Source organism: Lissotriton vulgaris, chromosome 7, assembly GCF_964263255.1.
Source record: "Lissotriton vulgaris chromosome 7, aLisVul1.2, whole genome shotgun sequence".
NCBI lineage: Eukaryota > Metazoa > Chordata > Amphibia > Caudata > Salamandridae > Lissotriton > Lissotriton vulgaris.
In genome coordinates, this window is record NC_141695.1 from 1,384,263,542 (window position 1) to 1,384,284,931 (window position 21,390).

General features: G+C 49.8%; 1 protein-coding gene across 2 annotated transcripts in view; it reads left to right on the forward strand.

Moving 5' to 3' along the window:
- The window catches only part of TMEM219 (transmembrane protein 219), a 557,800-nt gene that overhangs the window by 48,831 nt on the left and 487,579 nt on the right, over positions 1 to 21,390 (forward strand). Inside the window, exon 2 of one of the 2 annotated variants that reach the window (XM_086932107.1) lies at positions 795 to 1,049. The exons of the other annotated variant lie outside the window; for it this stretch is intronic. Coding sequence (XP_086788233.1) covers positions 891 to 1,049 — 159 coding nt within the window. The 5' untranslated portion in view covers positions 795 to 890. The remainder of the gene's footprint in view (positions 1 to 794; positions 1,050 to 21,390) is intronic. 2 annotated transcript variants of the gene reach the window in all.

A 21,390-nucleotide genomic window follows, 5' to 3' on the forward strand; every position in this document is an offset into this window, starting at 1 on the left:
TCTCTCTCTCTGCATGTGAACCTTCCCAATGTTACAGAAAAATAGAACTTGCGAATTTACAAAGTAGAAAGACCATTAAATAGCAGCCGTACCTTGGGACAAGATAGAGTAAACTGTGTAGTGCATACATAGGAAGGAATTATATATCGGGAACAGCATGGATTCCAAGTCGATTCCCCTCAAATACAAGATAAAGATGTAAGATAGAGGACACACTTTCCTGTGTGGCGTCTATTCTACACCACTACACAGTCTAAAAATCATGCAAACAAACTGAGGAAAGAATGTACGCTGGTGTACATTGGAACACTAACCGGTTTTGGCACACAAGCTTTTGAGGCCAAAAGCAGGAAATACCGATGTGACAAGGAGGTGGACACAGGAGTAAACCAGGGAGGTGGAAATGCTGACTAAATAGTGGCGAGAAGATTAGAACAGGCCAAAACTGCATCTGGTCAAAGGCAGACCCTAGAGGAGCAACATTTAAATGTTAACGCTAAATCAATTTACTCAGTCAGCTGTCCCAGAGATTGGAGATAAATTGTGAAAGAGAAGGAACTATTGATACCAGGGGTGATGGCATGAAAGGAATTACTGACAAACACAGGAACGGCTGAGAAGCTAGACGAGTGGGCTACAAGAATGGAAGTCCAGAACTAGAGGGGATAAAGTGGAAAGTCTTTCGGCTAGCAACTTTCTTATAACACCCTCCGACCTTAGTCATTCTGCAAAGTATTTAATATATACTAATTCTCTACCGTTTTTGTGACTATTCTATGTTGTTTCATCCGCAGATAATTGAAGATGTCTTTCAACTACAACTTATCTTATGTCTCCCCTGAAGACGGATATAGGATGCTTGTGGTCTCTTTGTGATTGTCCTGCCTGCCATGGTTACCTGCACATTGGGTGAAAACTTCTGGGCCTGCTTTGAGCAGCGCCCTCCGCTTGTTACCTTCATCCTTTGCCTCTTCACATTGGCTGTCACTTTTGGGGCTTTAGGGGCCTATGTTAATTCAAATGAGGTCAACAACCCAGACGTCATACAGGTGAGAGCTGCAGCAATGTTTAACAGATAAGAGAAACAAAGTACAATATGGGATATAAACGAGTGTAGTTAAAGTGCAGTGGAACTGGAGAGGGGTTGCAGTGAGCACTAGACTAGTCTAGGATTGGGTAGTAGGCTCATAGATGCAATGGGGTGAATGACCGGTGCTACGGGCCGATGATCAGATGATGTGTGTGGCAGTGAGTCTTTGTCATTTGGGTTAGATGAATAGGCTTTGGACTAGGTTACTATAAGCAATAGAGCTGGAGCAATTGGTAGAGGTAAAGTAGGCATTTGTTCTAGGAAATTGACCAGTAGATCAGGTTGGAATGTGGGCGATACACTTGGCAGTGCCTGTAGGTAATAGACCATGTAAGTGGGAAGTTAGTGGGCAGGTAACTAGTCGTAAATTGCATGTTGTGTATCAGTGTGCCTATATCTCTGAGCTCTGTGAATACATACAATAAACCTGATAATTCCATGATGCTGCCCTTGTGAATTGACTCCAGAAGAAGAGCGAAGAGTTGCTAAGGGAGACGGTGGTTGACTGCAGAATCAGTTTTGTAGCGAGTGATAAATCAGATGATGGCAGTATTAGTGGTACCAGGGTCTAAGAGAGTGATACCCCAGGGAAGAAGGACACTGCAATCCCAACCTCCTTCCATTCTACAGTGTCTGAAGATTGACACTGGATATCTTCTAATTTCTCTGATAAACACTTTTACCTGCCATTGTCATGACCCATAATAAAGGATGGGGTTTGGGTGTTCTGTCATGTACAATCAGTTATTTCCCTTGGTTGCTTGAAGTCTCTACGGACTCATGGACTGTACTTTTTGAACACTGAATAGGGTACTGGTGGCTTTGTCCTGGGGTTCTACTAGCAAGAGGTGGACTGCCCTAGAATTCCAAAGCACCAGGCCGATCACTGAACATGGCCCTTATAATTGGAGGCTTGGTGGCAGCAATAATAGAAGGCGTTGATGAGGCTCACTCTCTTGAGACCTAGGTTATCCATGCACAACATGACCAAGCCTCCATCTCTCGGTAAACAAGCATGCTCAACTACATTATTCAATTTCTAGCCTATTTATAACTCTTCCTTGTAGAACCTTAACCCAATAGATTGTGGGGCATCTTGTGGTCATGGGGGAGGGCATGCCACCTACCTATCAATGAGGTATTAGGAAATGGGAATAGGCACACTTCATATCTTGAAATTCAGGAGTCTCTAGGAAGGTAATCATTTTCCCATACTAAGTTCTCTCTATATAGACTTCCAAGGTTGCACGTCACCCCTTTTACTGTTCTCTCACATATTTGTATAAAAAGATTTAAGAAGAGCTTCCAACACACAGAAAATAGTCTTAATTCCACACCATTCCATGCTTAATAGCCAATGGCTCTATCCACTCTCAAGAAAGTTGCAGTGGCATATGTTCTAATAATGAAGAGGTCACTAGAAGAATATAGCCAATATCTATTGGAAAGAGCTGCTAACGAAGTCTTCGTCACAGTCAGAGATGAATGCAACAAGTTGAAGCTTTCTTTATAGCAGATATCAATTGCCATAGTTGATGCAAATAAGTCTGATGGCAACCACTGTCTAAAAAGGCCTATAGTGAGCACAGATTCTCCATATTAATGTCCAACCATAACAGTTCTTTACATCCAGTTTTATACCAGAGTATGCACAGCAGGTCTCTCTGGTTGTGTGCCCCTCCACTTACCAGCTTTTCGATGAAAACTGCTCCACTAAGCGCATTTGACAGGCAAATCTACAGGACATGAGCAGTTATAGATAGCAGTTTTAAAAGTAACGCTCAAGTGCATCCACACAGTGACAACAGGTTTGTTTTATTTCGTTTTTTTTGTGTCGCCTTCTTTATCTCTTACTCTCTTAGCGACAAGATTCCTTTGTGGTGTCTGATTTGCACTTTAAAAGTATCTCTATTCTTTCTATTCTAATTTGTAATCCCTCTTCAGACGATTTTGTTTTCAATCAGACGGTGATTCTATAGGTTGACTCTTGCAGTGTTTGTCATCATCTTGCCTACATGTATAGCACTCTACACAGTGAAGGATGTGTGGTTAAAAGAGGGTTGTCTTTTTTTTAATCCTATGTGGAAAGTGTTTCCATTTTGTGCGTGATGACCACTGAAGTGTGGTTATTAGGACGTAGCCATTAACAGTTTGACGAATGAAGAAGTGTGAGAGATAGGCTCGCAGTTAATGGTTTTCTGAAAGCTGGCAGCTTTGAGCAGCTCTGCGGATCCCGTTTCTGGCATTCCTCGTGTTCACAGTCCACTTATCTGTTTACTGTAATGGGTTGTCCATTCAGAGATGTTGTGTTTAAAATGTATGGTCCTGAGTAGACATAGGTTAAAAGGAGATGTGGTGGAGAGATCTGCTGGGATGGACTTTGTTAGTATCAGTCCATTTCATATCATCTTTATTTCGGCAATTTAACATAACATAACAAGTAAAACAATGTAACCATGAAATGTTGATTTTAAAAATATTAAATTTAAAAACAGTTCAAAATTAAAAACAGATATGTAATCTCTAACGTCTTAGTTCTTAAAGTGCAATACCAATCAGCAGCAAAAACATTAGCCTTGTTTCATTGTAACCCCAATTAAAAGCAGCCCCACTACAGCGAATTATCAAGGGCCGTGCCCCTTGATATCTTCTTGAAAAAAGTATATCCTGACCAACTTTCTTTCTTTTCAATACAAATTCCCCAAAATAAGATGTATATCTAACAATAGGTGTATAGATCCGGTCATAGAAACCGGTTGGGTATGCACCACAATGTAAATAAGTATATGGAAACAGCAAAAATAATGGATTGTTTTGTGTCGTATTTCAGGATCCTCAATGCCACTTGGCAGTGTGGACTTTCCAAATTCCTGCACAATTTATTTATTTATTAAGTTTTGTATAGCACGAACTAGACCCTAGAGGGTATCAGAGCTCTTCCCTTTAAAGGGTATGTAGGATACAGTTGTAGGAAGAGACACTCAAAACACCACCAACCCTCAACCCTCAAGAGTGGAGAACCTTCCCCGCTGCAACTGTTCCCATAGGCCCCCGTGCTTCGAGCGATCTCTCCCCCTCTGACCTCCTCGACCTTTGTAACTCTTACCTCCCTAACTATCCAACTGACCCTCCTGCCCCCCACTCTACCATTCCCGTGATCCTGGGGACAAGCAAAATCCCTTCCTCCCCCATCTCTCCTAGACCCCCAACGCAACTTACCGCTATCCAATCATGCCCTCTCCCATAAACAACCATAAACCCCTCGCATGCATGCAGGTTAACTGCAGCTCAGATGTTAGGCATGCGACTGAAATAGCTGAAACCATCCTCAGCGAAGACATTGACATTGCCTCCTTTACGGAAACTTGGCTTAATGTCCACTCTACATCTATCCTTGACTTACTCTCCCCCCCCCCGGTTACCCAATACTCAGAAAAGATAGACAAGATAGAATAGGAGGTGGTCTAGCCATCATCTTTAAAAACGAACTTCAACTCTCGCTTGTTAAGAACTCTGACCCTAACACCTTTGACTACCTCGGAGCAGAACTTAAAATTCAGGCTCCCCACCTATTCGCCTACATACTATCTACCATCCTCCTGGCGAACCTCTTCCCTTCGCAGAGGAACTTTCCGACCTCCTCCCCCAAACCTCAATTTTCACCTCTAAAGATCTCTTTCTTGGAGACTTCAACCTCCACTGGAATGATATCGAAGACCCTACAGTTAATCTCCTTACAAATCTTCTGGAGATTAGTGACCTTAAACACATTTGGCACTCTCCAACTCACAACAAAGGGGCAACTCTTGATGCTATCATCACGAATAATAATTTGGCCTCCCTTTTCAACATCATCCCTATCGACTGGTCCGACCATCACCTCATCCTCTTCACAATCACTACTACGGCTGCCCCACACCAAAAGCATCAAACACATGAAATTGACCAGAAACCTTCATCTTATCCCTCCGGCAAACTGGAAACTAAACTCAAAGCCCAACTTCTGCTCACTCCCCTCTCCCAAAATGCTAACGCCCTCACCGAACACTAATAAATCAGTTGCCAAGGTCATAGACCTAGTGGCCTCTCCCAAACTAAAAACCGAAAGAAACACACCTTCCAAATCCTGGTTCAACTCTGATGTCAACAGCGAAAGATGCTCTCTTAGACTGTCTGAAAGAACCTGGAAGCAACACGCATCCCCCTTCCATCTAGCCCTCCTCCGATCTGCTAGGTCTAACTACAAAAAACACATCCTCAATGTAAGAAAGTGGCTCTATATATACTGGACCAAAGTAAGGTACAGTGTGTATAGAGTCGCCAATCCCCAGAGGTATAGCAGAGGTTAAAGTCAGATATGACCTTACTGCCTCAAGTGGTCTCTAAAGTGGTAGCTTGGTCGAGCAGTAAGGCAGTATCAGAGGACACTGTAAAGCATTTGTTGTACACACTCAGTCAGCAAAAGGTTTCACACACTCAAAAACTGAACTCTAGGCCAATTGTTTTTATATCAAAGGATATAGGGCCATATGTAGGTGGCCAAATACCGATCGGTAACACCGAAAAAGGCTCATTTTCGGTATTACCGACAAATATTTAGCCATGTGAGATGTAGGTAATACCGAATAGGATCGATAATAACGAATCGGTAAAAACCTTACGTCACCGAATCGGAATTACCGAAACAATGAGATCCGATTCGGTAGAAACGAATCGGTAAAACCCCCAAATATGCTATGTAGCAAACCCCGGTAATACCGAAATTGGCCAAAATCGGTGATAACGATTCGCTAATTACCACGTTTCTGGAGCATGTGGTAATCAGGAGGAGTCTATATAAACACACCCAAAATGCATCTGCCTGACCACAATGGCAGGCCTCTATCTCATAGCAAGGCGCCTACGCCTGAGAGCAGCAGGAATGAGGATCTGGAGACGTGAGGAGCAGGTGTACAGAGTACGCATCACTCTGTTCCAGTTGACAGACGCTGAAATACACGAGAGATACAGATTGCACCCAGACACCATCCTGGAGCTAATACGGGACCTAACACCCTATCTGGAGCATCAGACACCAAGGGCCCACGCAATCCCCCCCCATGTCCAAGTACTCTGCTGCCTGCACCTGCTAGCATCAGGAAGTTTCCAGGGTGTGATAGCAGCAGTGGGTGGAGTATCACAGAGCTGCCTCTCCCGGATCTTCGACACCTTCCTAGACGCCATGATGGACAGAATGGAACATTACATATCCTTCCCCAGTACGCAGGTGGAGCTGCAGAGAACCAAGCTGGAGTTCTATCAACTTGCCCACTTCCCCCACGTGATCGGCTGCATCGATGGGACCCACATTCCCATCTGCCCACCTGCAGCAACTGAATACATTTACAGGAACCGCAAATCCACCCACTCAATCATTGTGCAGGTGATCTGCAATGCCAAACACATTATCACAGACATTGTGGCCAAATACCCCGGGAGTACCCACGATGCTTACATCTTCAGGAACAGTGGCATACATACACGTCTGCTTGCTGGTGAATTTGCCGACGGATACATACGAGGTAAGTAAATGTCACACACCCTGATGTACACCCTGCCACAAGCTGTTGGTCACACCAATCAATGCCACTTACTTCTCTTCATAGGTGACAGCGCATATGCCCTCCGGCCGTATCTCCTCACACCATATCTGAACCCAACCACCCGAAGGGAGAGGAGATACAATGTGGCACATAGGAGCACACGCAACGTGGTGGAGCGCACTTTTGGTATGCTCAAAAGCAGATTCCGTTGCCTCCACAAAACAGGAGGTGCGCGTCTGTACAGCCCCATCAAATGTTGCAAGATTATTGCTACGTGTGCAATGCTGCACAATCTGGCCACGAAAAAAGGGACTGCAGTGGAACTAACTGAGTCAGAGGACGAAGACGAGGACAACCCTCAGCCAGAGCCCAGCGCGGCTGGTGCTGCAATAGAACATGATGGGAGACATAGACGGGCAGAGATAACATCACACTATTTCTGAGTGAGTAACGACACTGAGGCATTTCAAATTACATGTACAGGTGTTTATTTGGCACACCTACAGCATTCTGAGCAATGTCCAATTGGACATGGGTTACATCACCCATCACATGCATGTGGACAGCCAGAGTCCTTCACTTCTTGCGTCCCCGTGCTGCACGTGCATGTTCCCCATCCACACTGACTTGTGAGTTGGACCGTTCCTGTGCTGGGACAGTACGTCCACTACGCCTCCTGCACTCGGTGGGTGAGGGTGTGACGCTACCACGGCTGGAAGCCTCCTCACTGTCCCCCCCCCTTCCATATTTGAGGCCTTAGCATTCTGCATGAGCTCTAGCACTGAGGTCATGGACACCATCCCCCTGGCCACATCCCTGCTGCAATGCGCCATCTCCTCCTGCATGGCGATGGACCGGCGACACATCAGTGCTGTCGTACTGGCCAGCCGGTTCACCGACGAAGTATAGTCTTGGAGTCTGAGTCTCTGTCGGCGCATGCCAACACGGTCCTGCTCCAGCTGGCTGCACAGGTTGTCCACCTTGCTACCCTCTCCATCCCTGCAGACATATTCTCCCCCATGGCACTGATACCCTTCTCCATCTGGTGCATATGTTTGTTAATGTTTGCCACCTCCCTGTGTAACGACTTCATCTCCCTCCATTGCAGGCGCTGGACCTTCAGCATGTTGCCTTCCAGTCCAGCAAACACACTGCCACCCTGCTCAAATTCCACTGGACTGACCGGCCTTGCCCTGCGGCGTCGTGATGAGATGTTCGCACCCTCGGATGCTGAACCAGCCCGCTCCCTGTTGGCTCTCTCTACGATAGGACTATGTTGGCGCTGGCTGCCCTCCTCCTCCGACGCCTCCATCTGCTGGAGGGTGATCACGGCATGCCTCCTGCCTGACTGTGGTGGTGGTGGTGGTGGTGATGGTGGTGGTGGTGTAGGTGAACGTCGCAGTGGCGATTGAGTGAGAGGGGATTGCGGCCCTCCCTGGCGCTGTGGTGATGTCTGTGGTGGACGAATGGCTGGCTGCGATGGCGCAGAGCTGGTGTTCCCTGCAGCCATGCTGTCCTCATCGTGTTCACTCCCCTCTGGGCTGGCTGACCTGCCTCTGCTGCCCTCAGCTGCACTGCGAGATGACTCGCCTGAAATGACACAAATGTAAATTTTCTCAATGCTCTGTCTGCAATGCCATTGCATTAAAGTACATGCCAACAGTGCACAGTGGTTATCCTGACCTGTCCAATTATGTTACCATGCTATTGTGTTAGCTGCCCTGACAGTCCTGATCATGATTTCACACTGACTACATCACCCAGTATGCATTGCAGGTAAGCAGTAAGACATGGTGTGGAGTGGGAGCACTTTTACCACTATGGGGGTTGGGGTTTGGGAGGGGTTAGGGCAGCATGCTGGGCATGCTTCTTACCTTGTTTTCTAGATGCTCTGGCGGAGCTGTCTGCGTCTCCTATGCCACTCACACTCTCCCGCTGGATGGTGGACTCCACCATCTGTTCCAGTGGTGTTGGTACTGGGGCTCGATTTTTTCCTCCTCCAGTTTTCCCTGCCAGCCTATGTCTCTCTGCCATCCTCTGTTTTGCAGTTTTTCTGAGGTCGTACCACCTCTTTCTGATGTCCTCTATGGTGCGCAGGGTCACACCTATGGCATTGATCTTGTCCCGAATGCCACTCCATATTTGCCTCTTCTTTCTGTGCGTCTGGCACTTGGTGGGACTGGGCTCCAAACAGCTTGTGGTACTCTTGGGTGACTTCCTCAATCAGGATCTCAAGCTCCTTGTCGCTGAACTTGAGTTTTCTTTTTCTTTCACCTCCCTCCTTCTCCTTGTCCTGGCTTGCCATTGCAATGCTTGTTCTGTTGTTTTTCTCTATTCTTTTTCTGGTCTATGTTGCTGCTGACTCCTCAGCTCTCCTGCCTGCCTGTCTGCCTCACAGTGTGCTCCAGGCCCTGTGCACCTGGCTGGGTGTGGCAACTTCCTGTTTGGGAAGTAAATGGGTGTATCAGGATTGGCTGATTCACCAAAACGCTGTTTTTCGAATTACCGATTCGGTATTTCCGATTTTGGGTGTGGATTCGGTAACATCGAATCGGTATTAGCCTTTCGGTATGCATTTTTATTACCGATCTGGTCACAATCGGTATTTAATACCGATTAGGAACGAATCGGTAATGTTTAACGAATATTTACCTACATCACGTTTACCTCATTCTTAATACCGATTCGGTATGATTCGGTATTACGGAGTCGGTATTTGGAAATTACCTACATATGGCCCATAGTTGTTTTATTTTAGAACCAACAGGTACCAAAATATACTTTTCTCAATATGAGTAACTTCAGGTAGTTACTTTGCTGAAAGGCAATAGACTTTGTAAGTACAATAGCTACAGTGGTTGCAATAGGCAACACAATTCTAAACACAATTTTACATCGAGCTCAATAGGGTTTTCTACATCAATGCAGTTGATTACTTTAAGGATTACTTTTCTAACCACAGGACTGGATCCTGGATTCAGTCCCGGGACCTAAGCTGTAAACAGTTAAGAAAAAGCGTTTTGGTTACAGTTTGTGACTTTTAAAGAATATAAATGTATTTTCAAAGTTGACACTTAAAAACTTTTCAGTGAAAAACTAACAATGTTATCCTATGGAAGGAAATTCAAGTCACAGGTAAAGTAGGTTCTTGTTACTTTTGTAATCCAGTTCTGGACTCCTAGGTTCAGCACTGGGACCTCTACCTAAGACAGGTAAGTAATTATGTTTTAATATTTGGTATGATTTTTAAAGAATATTTGCAGTTTGCAAAAATCGACAGAGGAAATTTCACAGAAAAACAGTCAATTGTTACCTTTGGAAGAAAATTCAGGTTACTGGTAAGTACAGTTAGGATCACTTTTGCGGTTCAGTACTGGGCTAAAAGGTACAGTACTGGCTTCTCTCCTGATCACAGGTGAGTATTTCGGAATTCGTTATTCGGCTAATTTTAGATGAATATTTTAAAGTTTCAAAACTCCATACTTAGAAGAAATTTCTGTGAAAACCATTCAATGTTAGCCTATGGAAGAAAAGTGAGTTATTGGCTTTTAGGTAAGTACTCGACTGGTGGAGTTAAGGTTCTGGGTCGGAAAGGTACAGTAGTTACACCCTCAGGGGCAGCCGGGTGCAGAGAGAGTAGGCCCAATCCAATGGAGGGTAAGGGGCCTTCGGTTGGTGGCTGCAGGCAAGCAGGCCACGCGGCTGTGGGAGCTGGGCTTCTGGTCACTTACTCAGGGCATATGGGTAGTAGAGTAGGGTAGTTTTTGCACTGCCAGTGCCACTCGGGCGACTGAATGCAGGGTGCTTTTGAGCTGTTTGGCGCTCAATGTTATCCAATGGGAAAGTTAAAAAGTGAACAAAGGCTGCAGGCTCGGGGACGGAAATTCTTCAGGTGCGACCACCACTTCGAGAGGTAAGTTGGGATCTTGGAGAAGAGGTAGGTACCCCAAAGGAGGGCACAGGGGGCTGCAGGGCGCCGGATGCAGGGGTGTCTTTTGGTGTTGGGAAATCTTACCCTCGGCTGCTCGTGGTTGGGTGGGGTCCCTGGTTCTGAGGCTGCAGGCGTTGTTTGGTTCCTCGAGGAGGGTCTTTGGGCACTGGACTTCCGGTCCGGTCCCAGTCGCCAGGGGGACGTCCTCATGGTCTTGGGTCACTCAGGCACAGGCCGGGCTTGGCGGGTGCTGAGTGGGCTGGATTCGCAGTTCCTGGCTGGCACCTGGGGTATTGCTGTTGGAGCAAAACCACTGCTCATGGGAGTCCCAGTCTTTTGAAAGGTTCAAGGCAGGCTGGTCCTCCGGGGTTGTCGAGGTTGCTGTCCGCAGGAGACACCGAAGAGACGTGATGCTGTCCCCCCTGGGACTGTTATGGGCAGCAGGAGCGAGCAGGCGCACACGTCGCAGTCCTCCCGGGCCTATTAGCGGTAGGCAAGTGAATTTAGTGCAGGCAGTTGTTTCTCGGGAGTCCCAGTCTTTTGAAAGGTTCAAGGCAGGCAGGTCCTCCGGGGTTGTCGAGGTTGCTGTTCACAGGAGCAGGTTCAAGGATCAACAGGTCTGTAGGGTTCTGGGGCCAAGTCAGTGGGCTTTGTCCTTTTGTTAGCAGCTGCGTGGCAGGTCTTCTTGTTTCTTGGTCTTCTTGTTGTTGCAATCGGGAATCTGAGGAAGGAAGGTTCAGGGTGCCCCTAAATACTAAATTTAGGGGCGTTACAGGTTGGGCAAGGGCAGGGACCAATGGGTCCCGGTCCTGGGGTGGGTACACCCCCTAGTTTGCTCCTCTCCTGTGGTAGGGGGGTCAGGAACCTAGCTGTGATTGGCCAGGGCTCCCCATCTTCAAGATGGCCGGAGCCCGGGGTCGTGCTTCACCTCGCCTCTCCCACTGAGGGGTGAAGTTGGCACAGGCTGGCACACCCCCCTTAAAGTCCACACTGGCATCAGTGTGGGTTTAATGTGCTGAGAAGTTTGATATCAAACTCTTCAGTCTTCAGTGTAGGCATTATGGTGCAGTGGAGTTCGTAATGACAACCTCCCAGCACCATATACTCTTAATGGCATCACTGCACTTACAGTGCCCAGGAATGTCCCTGGGTACTGTAGGGGCACAGGGCTCATGCCCCTTTGCCCACACCACTGGCATAGGGCACCCAGCTAGAGGGGTGGCTGATGTATGCCAGGGCCGTGGGTTGGCTGGCATGGAACACAGGGATGTGTGCCATGTCGACTCTGTTTGTTTCTGTACCTAGACACTCAGACTGCCAAGGCAGTGTGTGGGTGCCAGGTTACAGGGCCACTAAGCACATCAGCAATTCAGCAAAAGGTGGGGGCATACCAATGCAAGAAAGGTGGCACTTTTTCACTCAACACCCCCGCCCCCCAAACGAAAGGTGAAGAGATTAACCTTGCCCTAGGGAGTCTTCATTGTCTAAGTGGAAGAACCTGGAAAGTCCATCTGCATTGGCATAGGCAGTCCCTGGTCGGTGTTCCACTTCAAAGTCCATTCCATGTAAAATCCTGAACTACCGAGACAGGACTGTATTCTTCATGCGGCTCGAGAGACGCCCTCCCTCACCTTCGGCAATGCTAGTCTCCATCTATCCAGACTACACCCGCCAGGTGCAGGAACAGCGGAAGTCTTTTCTAGGAGGCAAACAAAAGTTACGGGAACTCCACCTGCAATACATGCTGCTGTACCCTGCAAAGTTAAAAGTGATCATGAACGGGACAGCCCATTTTTTCGAATCTCCGGAGGAGACATGGGCGTGGTTGGAGATCAGAGGGGATGCCCTCCCCCCAAGGGAGTGGAGGGGCTCCCGGCGCACCTTGGAGAACAGGCCTACTGGAGGCCGCAGGAGCTGACGTGGGAGCTTGACCGTTGTTGATGCCCCAGCGGGGGCGGCAGATCACAGAGGGAGATGGCGGCACCTTGCGAGTGGAGACCCCCGACCCCGACGACACTCCTCTGGGGTTGGTGGCGGATACTCCTGGGGAGAGCCTGGTACCGGATACTCCCCACTGTCCACTTCACATGTGGTCCCGGAGACAGCCATGAACCCCTCCGCATCTACTACCGTACCATCCTGCAGCTGATATCCTTTGTGTTCTTTACCTTTTACAGGGGGGGTGGGGGGCCATATGCTTGGGCGCATGGCACTCTTCCCTCCTCTTGCTGGGGTTGTAGGGGCCTGGCTCGCCTGCGGTCCTATGACAGCTGTCCTTGCTAACATTGCAGTTTGCTGGCTACTTTTTTGTGGCAACTCCCCGATCATTTAGTCGGACAGGCCGAGACTTTGAATGACACTATGGGGCGTCTGGTGTGCTACAGGGGCTTGTAGTGGGGGACAGGGGTTCTCTTCTCTCCTCCTCTGGTTGGGTGGTTCAGCCCGATTTGGCTCATGGGTAGGCTGTGCATGTCCTGGCACCAGCATGGGAAGGGCATTGCTGCGTTTTTTGTTGTTGTCAGCAGGTTGCTCGAGGGAGGGGGGGGGTGTTCATAGGGAGGGGGGTTGTTGGTTGATTTTAGGCATCGTATGTATTGCAATTCGGGCACGGGGCTGGGGTGGCTAAACGGGTGGCGGACTGTTTAGGACCAAGTTCTTTCACCTTCCATGGGGTATAAATTCCTGAGCTGGAACGTACGGGGCTGGGTATATGTACTAAGAGATATAGGGTCCTGTCCTTCCTTTGTAGGCACAAAGTCTCGATTGCATGCCTCCAAGAAACTCACCTCACTGATGAGGAGGCCCAGAAATTGTGGAAAAAATGTCGGGGTCATGTTTTCCACTCTTCCTTCTCTACATACGCCAGGGGGGTTCTAGTTTGGGTGGCTCCCGGGGTCCCATTTGCTGTCCAATACGTGGAAGCTGACGTCCATGGGAGGTACCTGCTCCTCAGGGCTAAACTGGTTGGCAGGGACATCGCCATACTGAATACCTATGCCTCGAACACGGATGATCCAGATTTTTTAAATCCCTGCAGGAGGTTCTGATTTCAGAGCTGGAGGTACCGTTACTATGGTTGTGTCCTGGACCCCACTCTGAACAGGTTCCCACCCCGGCCTGGTAAGAAGCCACGAATGACGGCGAAACTCCGAAAGGTTATGGGGAATATAGGGGCCCAGGTAGTCTGGTGCCAGAGACACCCGACCAAGTCAGTATATACCTGTTTCTCTTCCACTCACAACACACACAGCCGTTTGGACGTGGTCTTGCTCGTGAATCCGGGGTCCCTTGAGGTGACCCATCAAGCATGATTCCTCTCTGATCACTCCCCTTTGGCGTGTGCGATGACTTGGGGGGGCCAGTTATGTCGTCTGCGAACTTGGAGGCTGCAGACGGAGATCCTTTAGGACCCAGTGGGGAAGCATCACTTGGAGACTGCCATAGCCTATTATGTTGATTTTAATTGGGACGGGGAGGATCTCTCACTGGCCACGAAATGGGACGCCATAAAGGCGGTGGTGAGGGGGGCTTGCATGAGCCTCACTTACGGAGTTTGGCAGCAGCTCACCCGAGAACTGTAGGAGCTGGAAAGTCGCCTCTTGGAACTTCAGACCTCTGTAGCCCCTGAGGCTCTGGCAGGTGAGACGGAACACAACGCTCGGACCCGACTCCATGACATCCTGGATAGACTCGATAAATACACCCTCACACAGTACAGACAGCGTCTCCACAGGGAGGGGGATAAATCAGGTAGATTACTGGCCTGGATTCTCCGACGGGAAAGGACCCCGGAGGCGATTGTGGCCCTGTGGGACCCACGGGGGCTTGGTCCACTCTGAAGTGGGTCTTTTATGGGTCCTTAAATCACATCTCCAGCAGGTGTATGCCATGGACCCTCCTGTTTCCGAGGCGTCCTATCTCCCTTACCTTCAGGACCTGCCCCTACGGTCTGTCCCGAAACCGGCGCGGGAGGCACTTGATGAAGCCCTAACGCTGGGAGAGGTGTGTTCCGCCGTGTGGCACCTACCCAGAGCTAAGTCTCCGGGCAGCAACGGGTTCCCTACTGAGTTTTTTCAGGCATTCGCGGGCACACTCCCCAGACTCCTCTTGCAGGTCTACCTTGAGGCATTTGGGAAAGGGACTCTTCTGCTGAGTATGGCACTGGGGGAGATATGCATGCTCCTGAAACCGGGCGGGGACGCCCATGAGCCTTAGTCATATTGGCCAATCACGATGATCAACACGACTGTTAAGATCTTGTGTAAACTCCTGTCCGCACGCCTAGCACCGTACATGCCTCATTTAGTGTACGAGGACCAGTGCGGTGTTATAACGGGGCGCAACACGTCTATGAATTTACGGAGGTTGAATCACATTTTACATGAAGTACGGGATCGGGAGGAGCAGATGGTGTTGGTGTCTAACGACCTTGCCAAAGCTTTCAACACAGTCGATTGGGGTTATCTCCTCGAGGTCCTCCGCAGTGTGGGGCTGGGTCCCAACTTCTGTCGCTAGATTCACATCTTATATACGGCCGCCCGGGCTAGGGTGAAGCTTGTGGGCGCGAGGTCCGAGGAGTGGCGGCTGGAAGGGGTTACACGCCAGGGGTGTCTCCTCTCACCGTTGCTGTTTGCCCTCGTCATAGAGCCATTTGCTGTTCGGATTCGTACGGATATGGAACAGTGGAGACTCAGGGTGAGGGACACGTGCAATGTCATCTCCCTATATGCTGATGACGCCTTGTTCTATCTGGCCACCCCTCCGACGCGCTTCCGATACTGCTCCAACACTTGGACAAGTTCGGGAAGGCTTCTAGCTTGCAACCTAACTGTGATAAGTCGCTAATCTTTCCTCTGGCGGGTCTGACCTCGGTGCCTGCGGGGGACATGCCGGATCTCGGGCTACGATGGGACCCAGAAGGATTCCGTTATCTCGGTATACAGGTAGCTCCGACAGACAGACAGGTACTAGTCCGGACTGTGGAGCGCACACTTACGTCTTTACGGCAGTCAGTGTCGTTTTGGAATTCGTTACCGCTCTCATTGATGGGATGGCTGGCTGTCCCCAAGATGGTAATGCGACCTAGGACGTTATATGTCCTCCAGAACTCTCTATGTCCACTTCCACTCCGAGTGTTCAAAAATCTAAACACATTGCTTACGTCCCTGTTATGGGCGGGCCGGCGCAGCAGGGTGGCCCTTCACACCGTTGTCTGTACCTACGAGGAAGGGGGCCTCGAGGCACCACGCTTCAACCTCTATTATTACGCGGCCCAGTTACAACACGCCAGCCGCTGGTTCACGGACACGGACGATTGGTAGACACGCCTTCTCGCTGGCAGGGCAGACGTCCAGGCGCTACAGGTAGCCCTGATGCAGGACAGGGGGTCAGATATGTCCCTTCCCTATATTGTGTGACATACAGCCAGTATATGGCAGCGGTTTGTCGAGAAGGTCCTACAGAGGACACTCTTTCACAGGGAGCTCCCGCTCTAGATTCTGGCCCCTTCATTGACATAGGGCGACACATGTCATTTCAAGTCTCGAGGGAGGGTGGTTGTGAAGTCCTAGCTGATCTTTATCCTAACAAGACCTTCCTTACCTATGAGCAAGTGGAAGAGGCTTTTGGCCTTGGATGGGGACACTTCCTGCACTTCTAGGGAATTCAAGATGTAGTGAAGGTCACCTGGCCCCAACATCCGGATGTTCCACCTCTGACCCACACCTTGGATATACTCCTTTCCTGCGGCAAGGGACGTAAACTGGTTTCTCTCCTCTATAGGACCATGAAGCGGGACTCGGCCCCCTTGGTGCCGCCGTCCCGGGCTGCCTGGGAGACGGATCTTGCTGCCCCACTGGAACAGGGACAGTGGGCGGTAAAGGTTCCCTTACACGCACGGTCTCCTGTAACGTCTGAGAGGTCTGCGGTTTAAACTGACACATTTCAACTTTCTACACCGCACCTACCTCACCCCGGTCTCTATGAAGCTCTTCTCTTGGAACAGGGGAGATGAATGCCCCAGATGTGCAACTGTGAAAGCGGCCTTCCTTCACTTAGCATGGGACTGTGCTCTGATTAGGCAATTCTGGGTGTAGGTGGTGGACCCTATAGTTGCAGTTACTGGCCTACGGATGGCGCTCGAACCCTTGCGGAGCTTACTCGCGCTGGTCCGGAAACCCAAGAATAGGAAACTGTCACATAAACTACTACAGTTGATGTTGGTGCTAGCCAGGCGCAGGGTGGCGATTACGTGGATGGGGCAGAGACTGTAGGAGAGTAGGGTCTGCAATCCCATGATCACCCAGATTTTTTGCTTTTGTTTCACTGGTTTACGACTTTCTCTGGCTGTGGGCCTGCCAATCAGACCCACAGCCTGGCTGTTCTCTTTCTAAATTACGACATGTACCCTAGGTGCATTTATCAATTGGTACTGGGCCACCTTATCAGACCCCGTAACGCAGGGCATAGGTGTACCCAGGGCCGCCAGGGGCTGCAGCATGTATTATGCCACCCCTGGCTGGCCTCCTAAATTTGACACAACTGGCTGCATGACAGCTGGGGCGAAGTCGTGTAAACACCCTTCGCTTTAGGTATAGTAGCCCTATATCTAACCGTACAATGGACGCCCGAGTTCCTATCAGTCACTCCTATGGCAGGCCTTGACAATCCTGAAGGCAGAGTGCGTGGGCTCGTGTGAACTAGGTTCTGGCCCGAGCCGAGCCCAGTTGCAGCTTGCGGAACAAAGACCCAATGGCTGTTCCATGATAACGCGTACCACATCGGTAACTTCGGTGTCGCGTTATCAAGACATGTCGAGTAAGGTGTCATACGAATCGGGACGCTGCCCCCTCACCAATTCTGGCGACGAGGTTAGCATTCCGCCCTTCTAGAGGGACACGACATGTACGTAACTGTGAACCCCGGTTAAAGTTAACTAAAGCCTCAGCTCCACAAAATGGATGCTGCCACCACAGACACGAGTCTGACCTCCTGCTGCTGGGAGTCCTTCCAGCGAGGAGCGCTTGGACAAAGGGTTTCCTGTCGAGGGCGGTGTTCGCACCGTCCCAGACAGGGTTTGTGTATTCTGGGTAGGTAGGGCTTTTGCGAGAAGGTGACTGCGGAGTGGCACCCCGTTGCTCACTACGCATCTGCCGGTCAGAACCAGTTCCAGGGGCGCCAGCCCTGACCTGGGGAAGGTCCGGCAGGGGAGAGGGGTGTAACTACCCCCCTTTCTGGTCCCACCCTTAGGGCAGGACCTAGTCATGTACCCACCCCTTTCTTTAGAATAAAGGCCGGAGCGGGGACCCTTCCAAATTAGATCATCTTTGAATCAAGAACTACTTTCTACGAAAGGACATTCGAGACTCTTCTCAAGATTTCTCCCTTGTGACTAAGGAGTAGTCACCCTGCATCAGCGGGCACCACCTAAGAACTCTGCGGTTTGCTGCAAGTCCTTCCTCAAGGAATCCGACGGCCCAGCTCGACGAGAACCGGCTTCCCTGGCACCTCTGACCTCTACCCACGTCATCAGCTCAGCTGTGATCTGTGGGTGCGACGAGACCTCGAGGGACCGGCCATCATCAAAACCTGCACGCTTTCTTAATCAGCACGACCATCGAAGTAATTCTCTGGTGAGTGCTCTGGGGTCCGAGAAGCCCCGACCCTGAGCCGCTCCAGCACCGAAGCGCAGCCTCCCAGTATCTTCACGATCTGCGTGGGGCCCTTCTGCTCGCCGCTCAGCACGTTGTCCGGTCACTAGCCGCTGGCTTGTGCCCTCCTGTGACGACATCCGACAACCAACGCTGCTGGTCTGGTTGCTCCAGACTGGCCTTTGCTTCCATCTTTGCGGGAAGCACCCCGGACCCTCCTGGTCCCCTCAAGACGCCATTTTAGGCCCACCACGTGGCCCTGAAATCTGCCAAGGCTTGCTGCCCCAATCCTGGGCCCAGCGACGCCGACAGCATCATCCTTCGTGGGACAGCTCGCACCTCCATCCTGGTCGCCGACAACGCCTCCTGGTCCGTGAGACTGCAGAGCCTAGCGTCGCCCACTCACCTAGTCGAGGTGACGGCCAACCGGTGCCCTCCGGGTACCCTCTGACTACTGGCTAGTAGTACGAACTTGGTCCCCTCTGCTTTCAGGTATCAACGATCTCTGATCCAGGCTTGGATCTCTACGAACTATTCAGCACTGGTCGCCGGCCAGCAACTCCTTTTTCTTCCGGCTCCTGGCTCGTCAGCGAAGACCCCGACGCCTGTAAGACTTGTGCAGCCGCAGCCCTCGTGGCTAGGTAACTCGGCATTTCGGTGCCCGCATAGCCTCTTTACTCTAGGGTCCTGAGTCCCTCGCTTCCGACTTGCCTTATCGGGTCCGCCCGAGACCTCTAAACTTTCCGTGTCCTCGGGCACTTGTTTTAATTGTGCACTTGAAGTATTTTCCTAAGAGATTTGGTTTGTGCTTAGTACCCTGTCCTCATAAAGAGTACAGGGCTGTTGTGAATCTTAATAAATATCCTGTTTATTTTCATAACGCTTGTGTGGTGTCCTTTCACTTGGTGTTCAAGGGGTACATGTGTGGTAAACAGCTGGCTTAACACGCCCTCTCGAGTCTTTAGCCTTAGACTGCTCGTATCCACGCTACTAGGATAGCTGGTCTATAGGTTGACTTACAACCAATCACCATAAGGGTCGTTTGGAACGATACATAGCGGTCGCTAGAATAGCGAACGCTGCATATCGGGCCAACTTCTCACATTGGTGAGCAGCGGTTGGGATTTGAGCTTGCTGTTGTTTTACCACACGTATCCTAAGAATATCTTGTTGAAAGATCACATAAGTACTGTTAGTACATATAACTAAGCTTAGAATACTCTGAGTTCTACTGAACCAGCTGTTGCAGCTCCTCAAGGCTTAGCACACCTTGCCTACAACTCTTAGCAAGGGATCAGTAGGGAAACACATAGTGTAGGTAGGTTCATCACTTACACCACACTAGAAACAGTATGTCGGACAAAGGAGGAAACTCTGAGTCTCCCCTCGTGTCAGTTGACCCTCCACAGGTCATCCCTTCAAGATATACTGTGCTTAGCTTCCGCGAGTTACGACAAGTATGTAACTCTAGGAAGATTAAGCAAGGGGCTAACCCCACCACCTCCTTTCTGATTGGTCTCCTAGAGACTTATGATGCCAGAAAGGCTGAGAAGCTTCTTAGCCATTCTAATCCAGAGGGAGACATGCCTCCCCTCGAGGGAACCAGAGACGATCCTGACCTCATCCACCTCTCAACTGAGACTGAAGATGTAGAGGATGATGAGAATGAGGATCCCTCTGGGGATGAGGCAGATAAGGGACAGGTAGAAGTCGGTAGACTAAGCAGGTCCAACTTAAGCAAACATGACAGTGGTACTGGGGGACCCCTGGGGCCACTATCAGGTCAGCTTAACATTGGGAATGGACGAGCCCGATCTCTGTCAAGAGACTCTGGCAGATCCCTTCAAACCAATGGCTCTCACAACTCTTCTCAAAGAGGGATGACGTCCCCTCAGCGGAGAGTGTACGAAGCTAAGGAAAGGGCAGCTAATCTGAGGATTGAAAGGGAAGAACTTGCCCTGGCCAAAGAAAGGCTTGCCTTTGCTAGAGAGCAACAGTTAAGTGGGGTAGTCCCCACTGGTGGCAGCATTGTACCTAGCAATAGGGAAAGGAGTTTTGATACAAAACACCTTGGTAAGATAGTGCCCCCCTTTAAACAAGGGGACGACATCCACAAATGGATTACTGCTTTGGAGAGGGCCTGCACTGTACAAGGTGTTCCCCAGAGTCAGTGGGCAGCTATCTTGTGGCTCTCCTTTGAAGGTAAAGGAAGAGACAAGCTCCTCACCACAAGGGTTGAGGATGCTAATAATTACCACGTCTTGAAGAATACACTGGTTGAAGGGTTTGGCCTAACCACTGAGCAGTACTGGGTGCTGTTCAGGGATACCCAGAAAACACAGTCTCAAGATTGGTCTGACTTTGTCGATTGTGCCACTAAGGCTTTTGAGGGCTGGTTGCTGGGCAGTAAGGTTACTGATTACCAAGGATTGTATAATTTGGTGATGAGAGAACAAATTTTAAACAATTGTCAGAACCAGTTGTTGCATCAGCATCTTGTCGACTCGGATCTGACCTCTCCCCAAGAATTGGGAAAGAAGGCAGACAGATGGGTTCGTACAAGAGTTAAACAGAGCCAGGGCCAGAATCAAGGTGGTCAGAAGAAAGCAGACCAGAAGGGTAAAGATTCTAAGGGGGAACAAAATGACCAGAAGTCTTCGACAGGTCCCCAACAACCCAAAGAGGGTGGGGGTCAGGCTCCCCAAAAGAAGAAAGAAGGCCAATCCAAAAGATGGTGCCAGTACTGCAAAAGTAAATCTCACTGGTTTAGTGAGTGCACCAAGAAAGGAGGAGGGCAGACTCCTGCCACTGCAGCCCCTAAGGCACCTGTGCCCCCTAGTACAGCCAGCAGTGGTAGTGCACCTCCCAAGGATTTAGTAGGGTTAACCCTGGGTTCTGAGGGGCGTGACAACTTAGTTGGTACACTCACTCAGGCTGTCCTTGTCAGTACAGGGGATATGGATATGTCCCCTGACGTAAGTCCCAATACTTTGGGCAAATACAGACAGACACCTTTCATAAATGGAAAAATGGCTCAGGCCTATAGGGACACTTGTGCCAGTGTCACCATGGTGACACCTAACTTTGTGGACCCTGGACAGATCATGCCAGGTACAGAATTCCTGGTGACCAATGCAA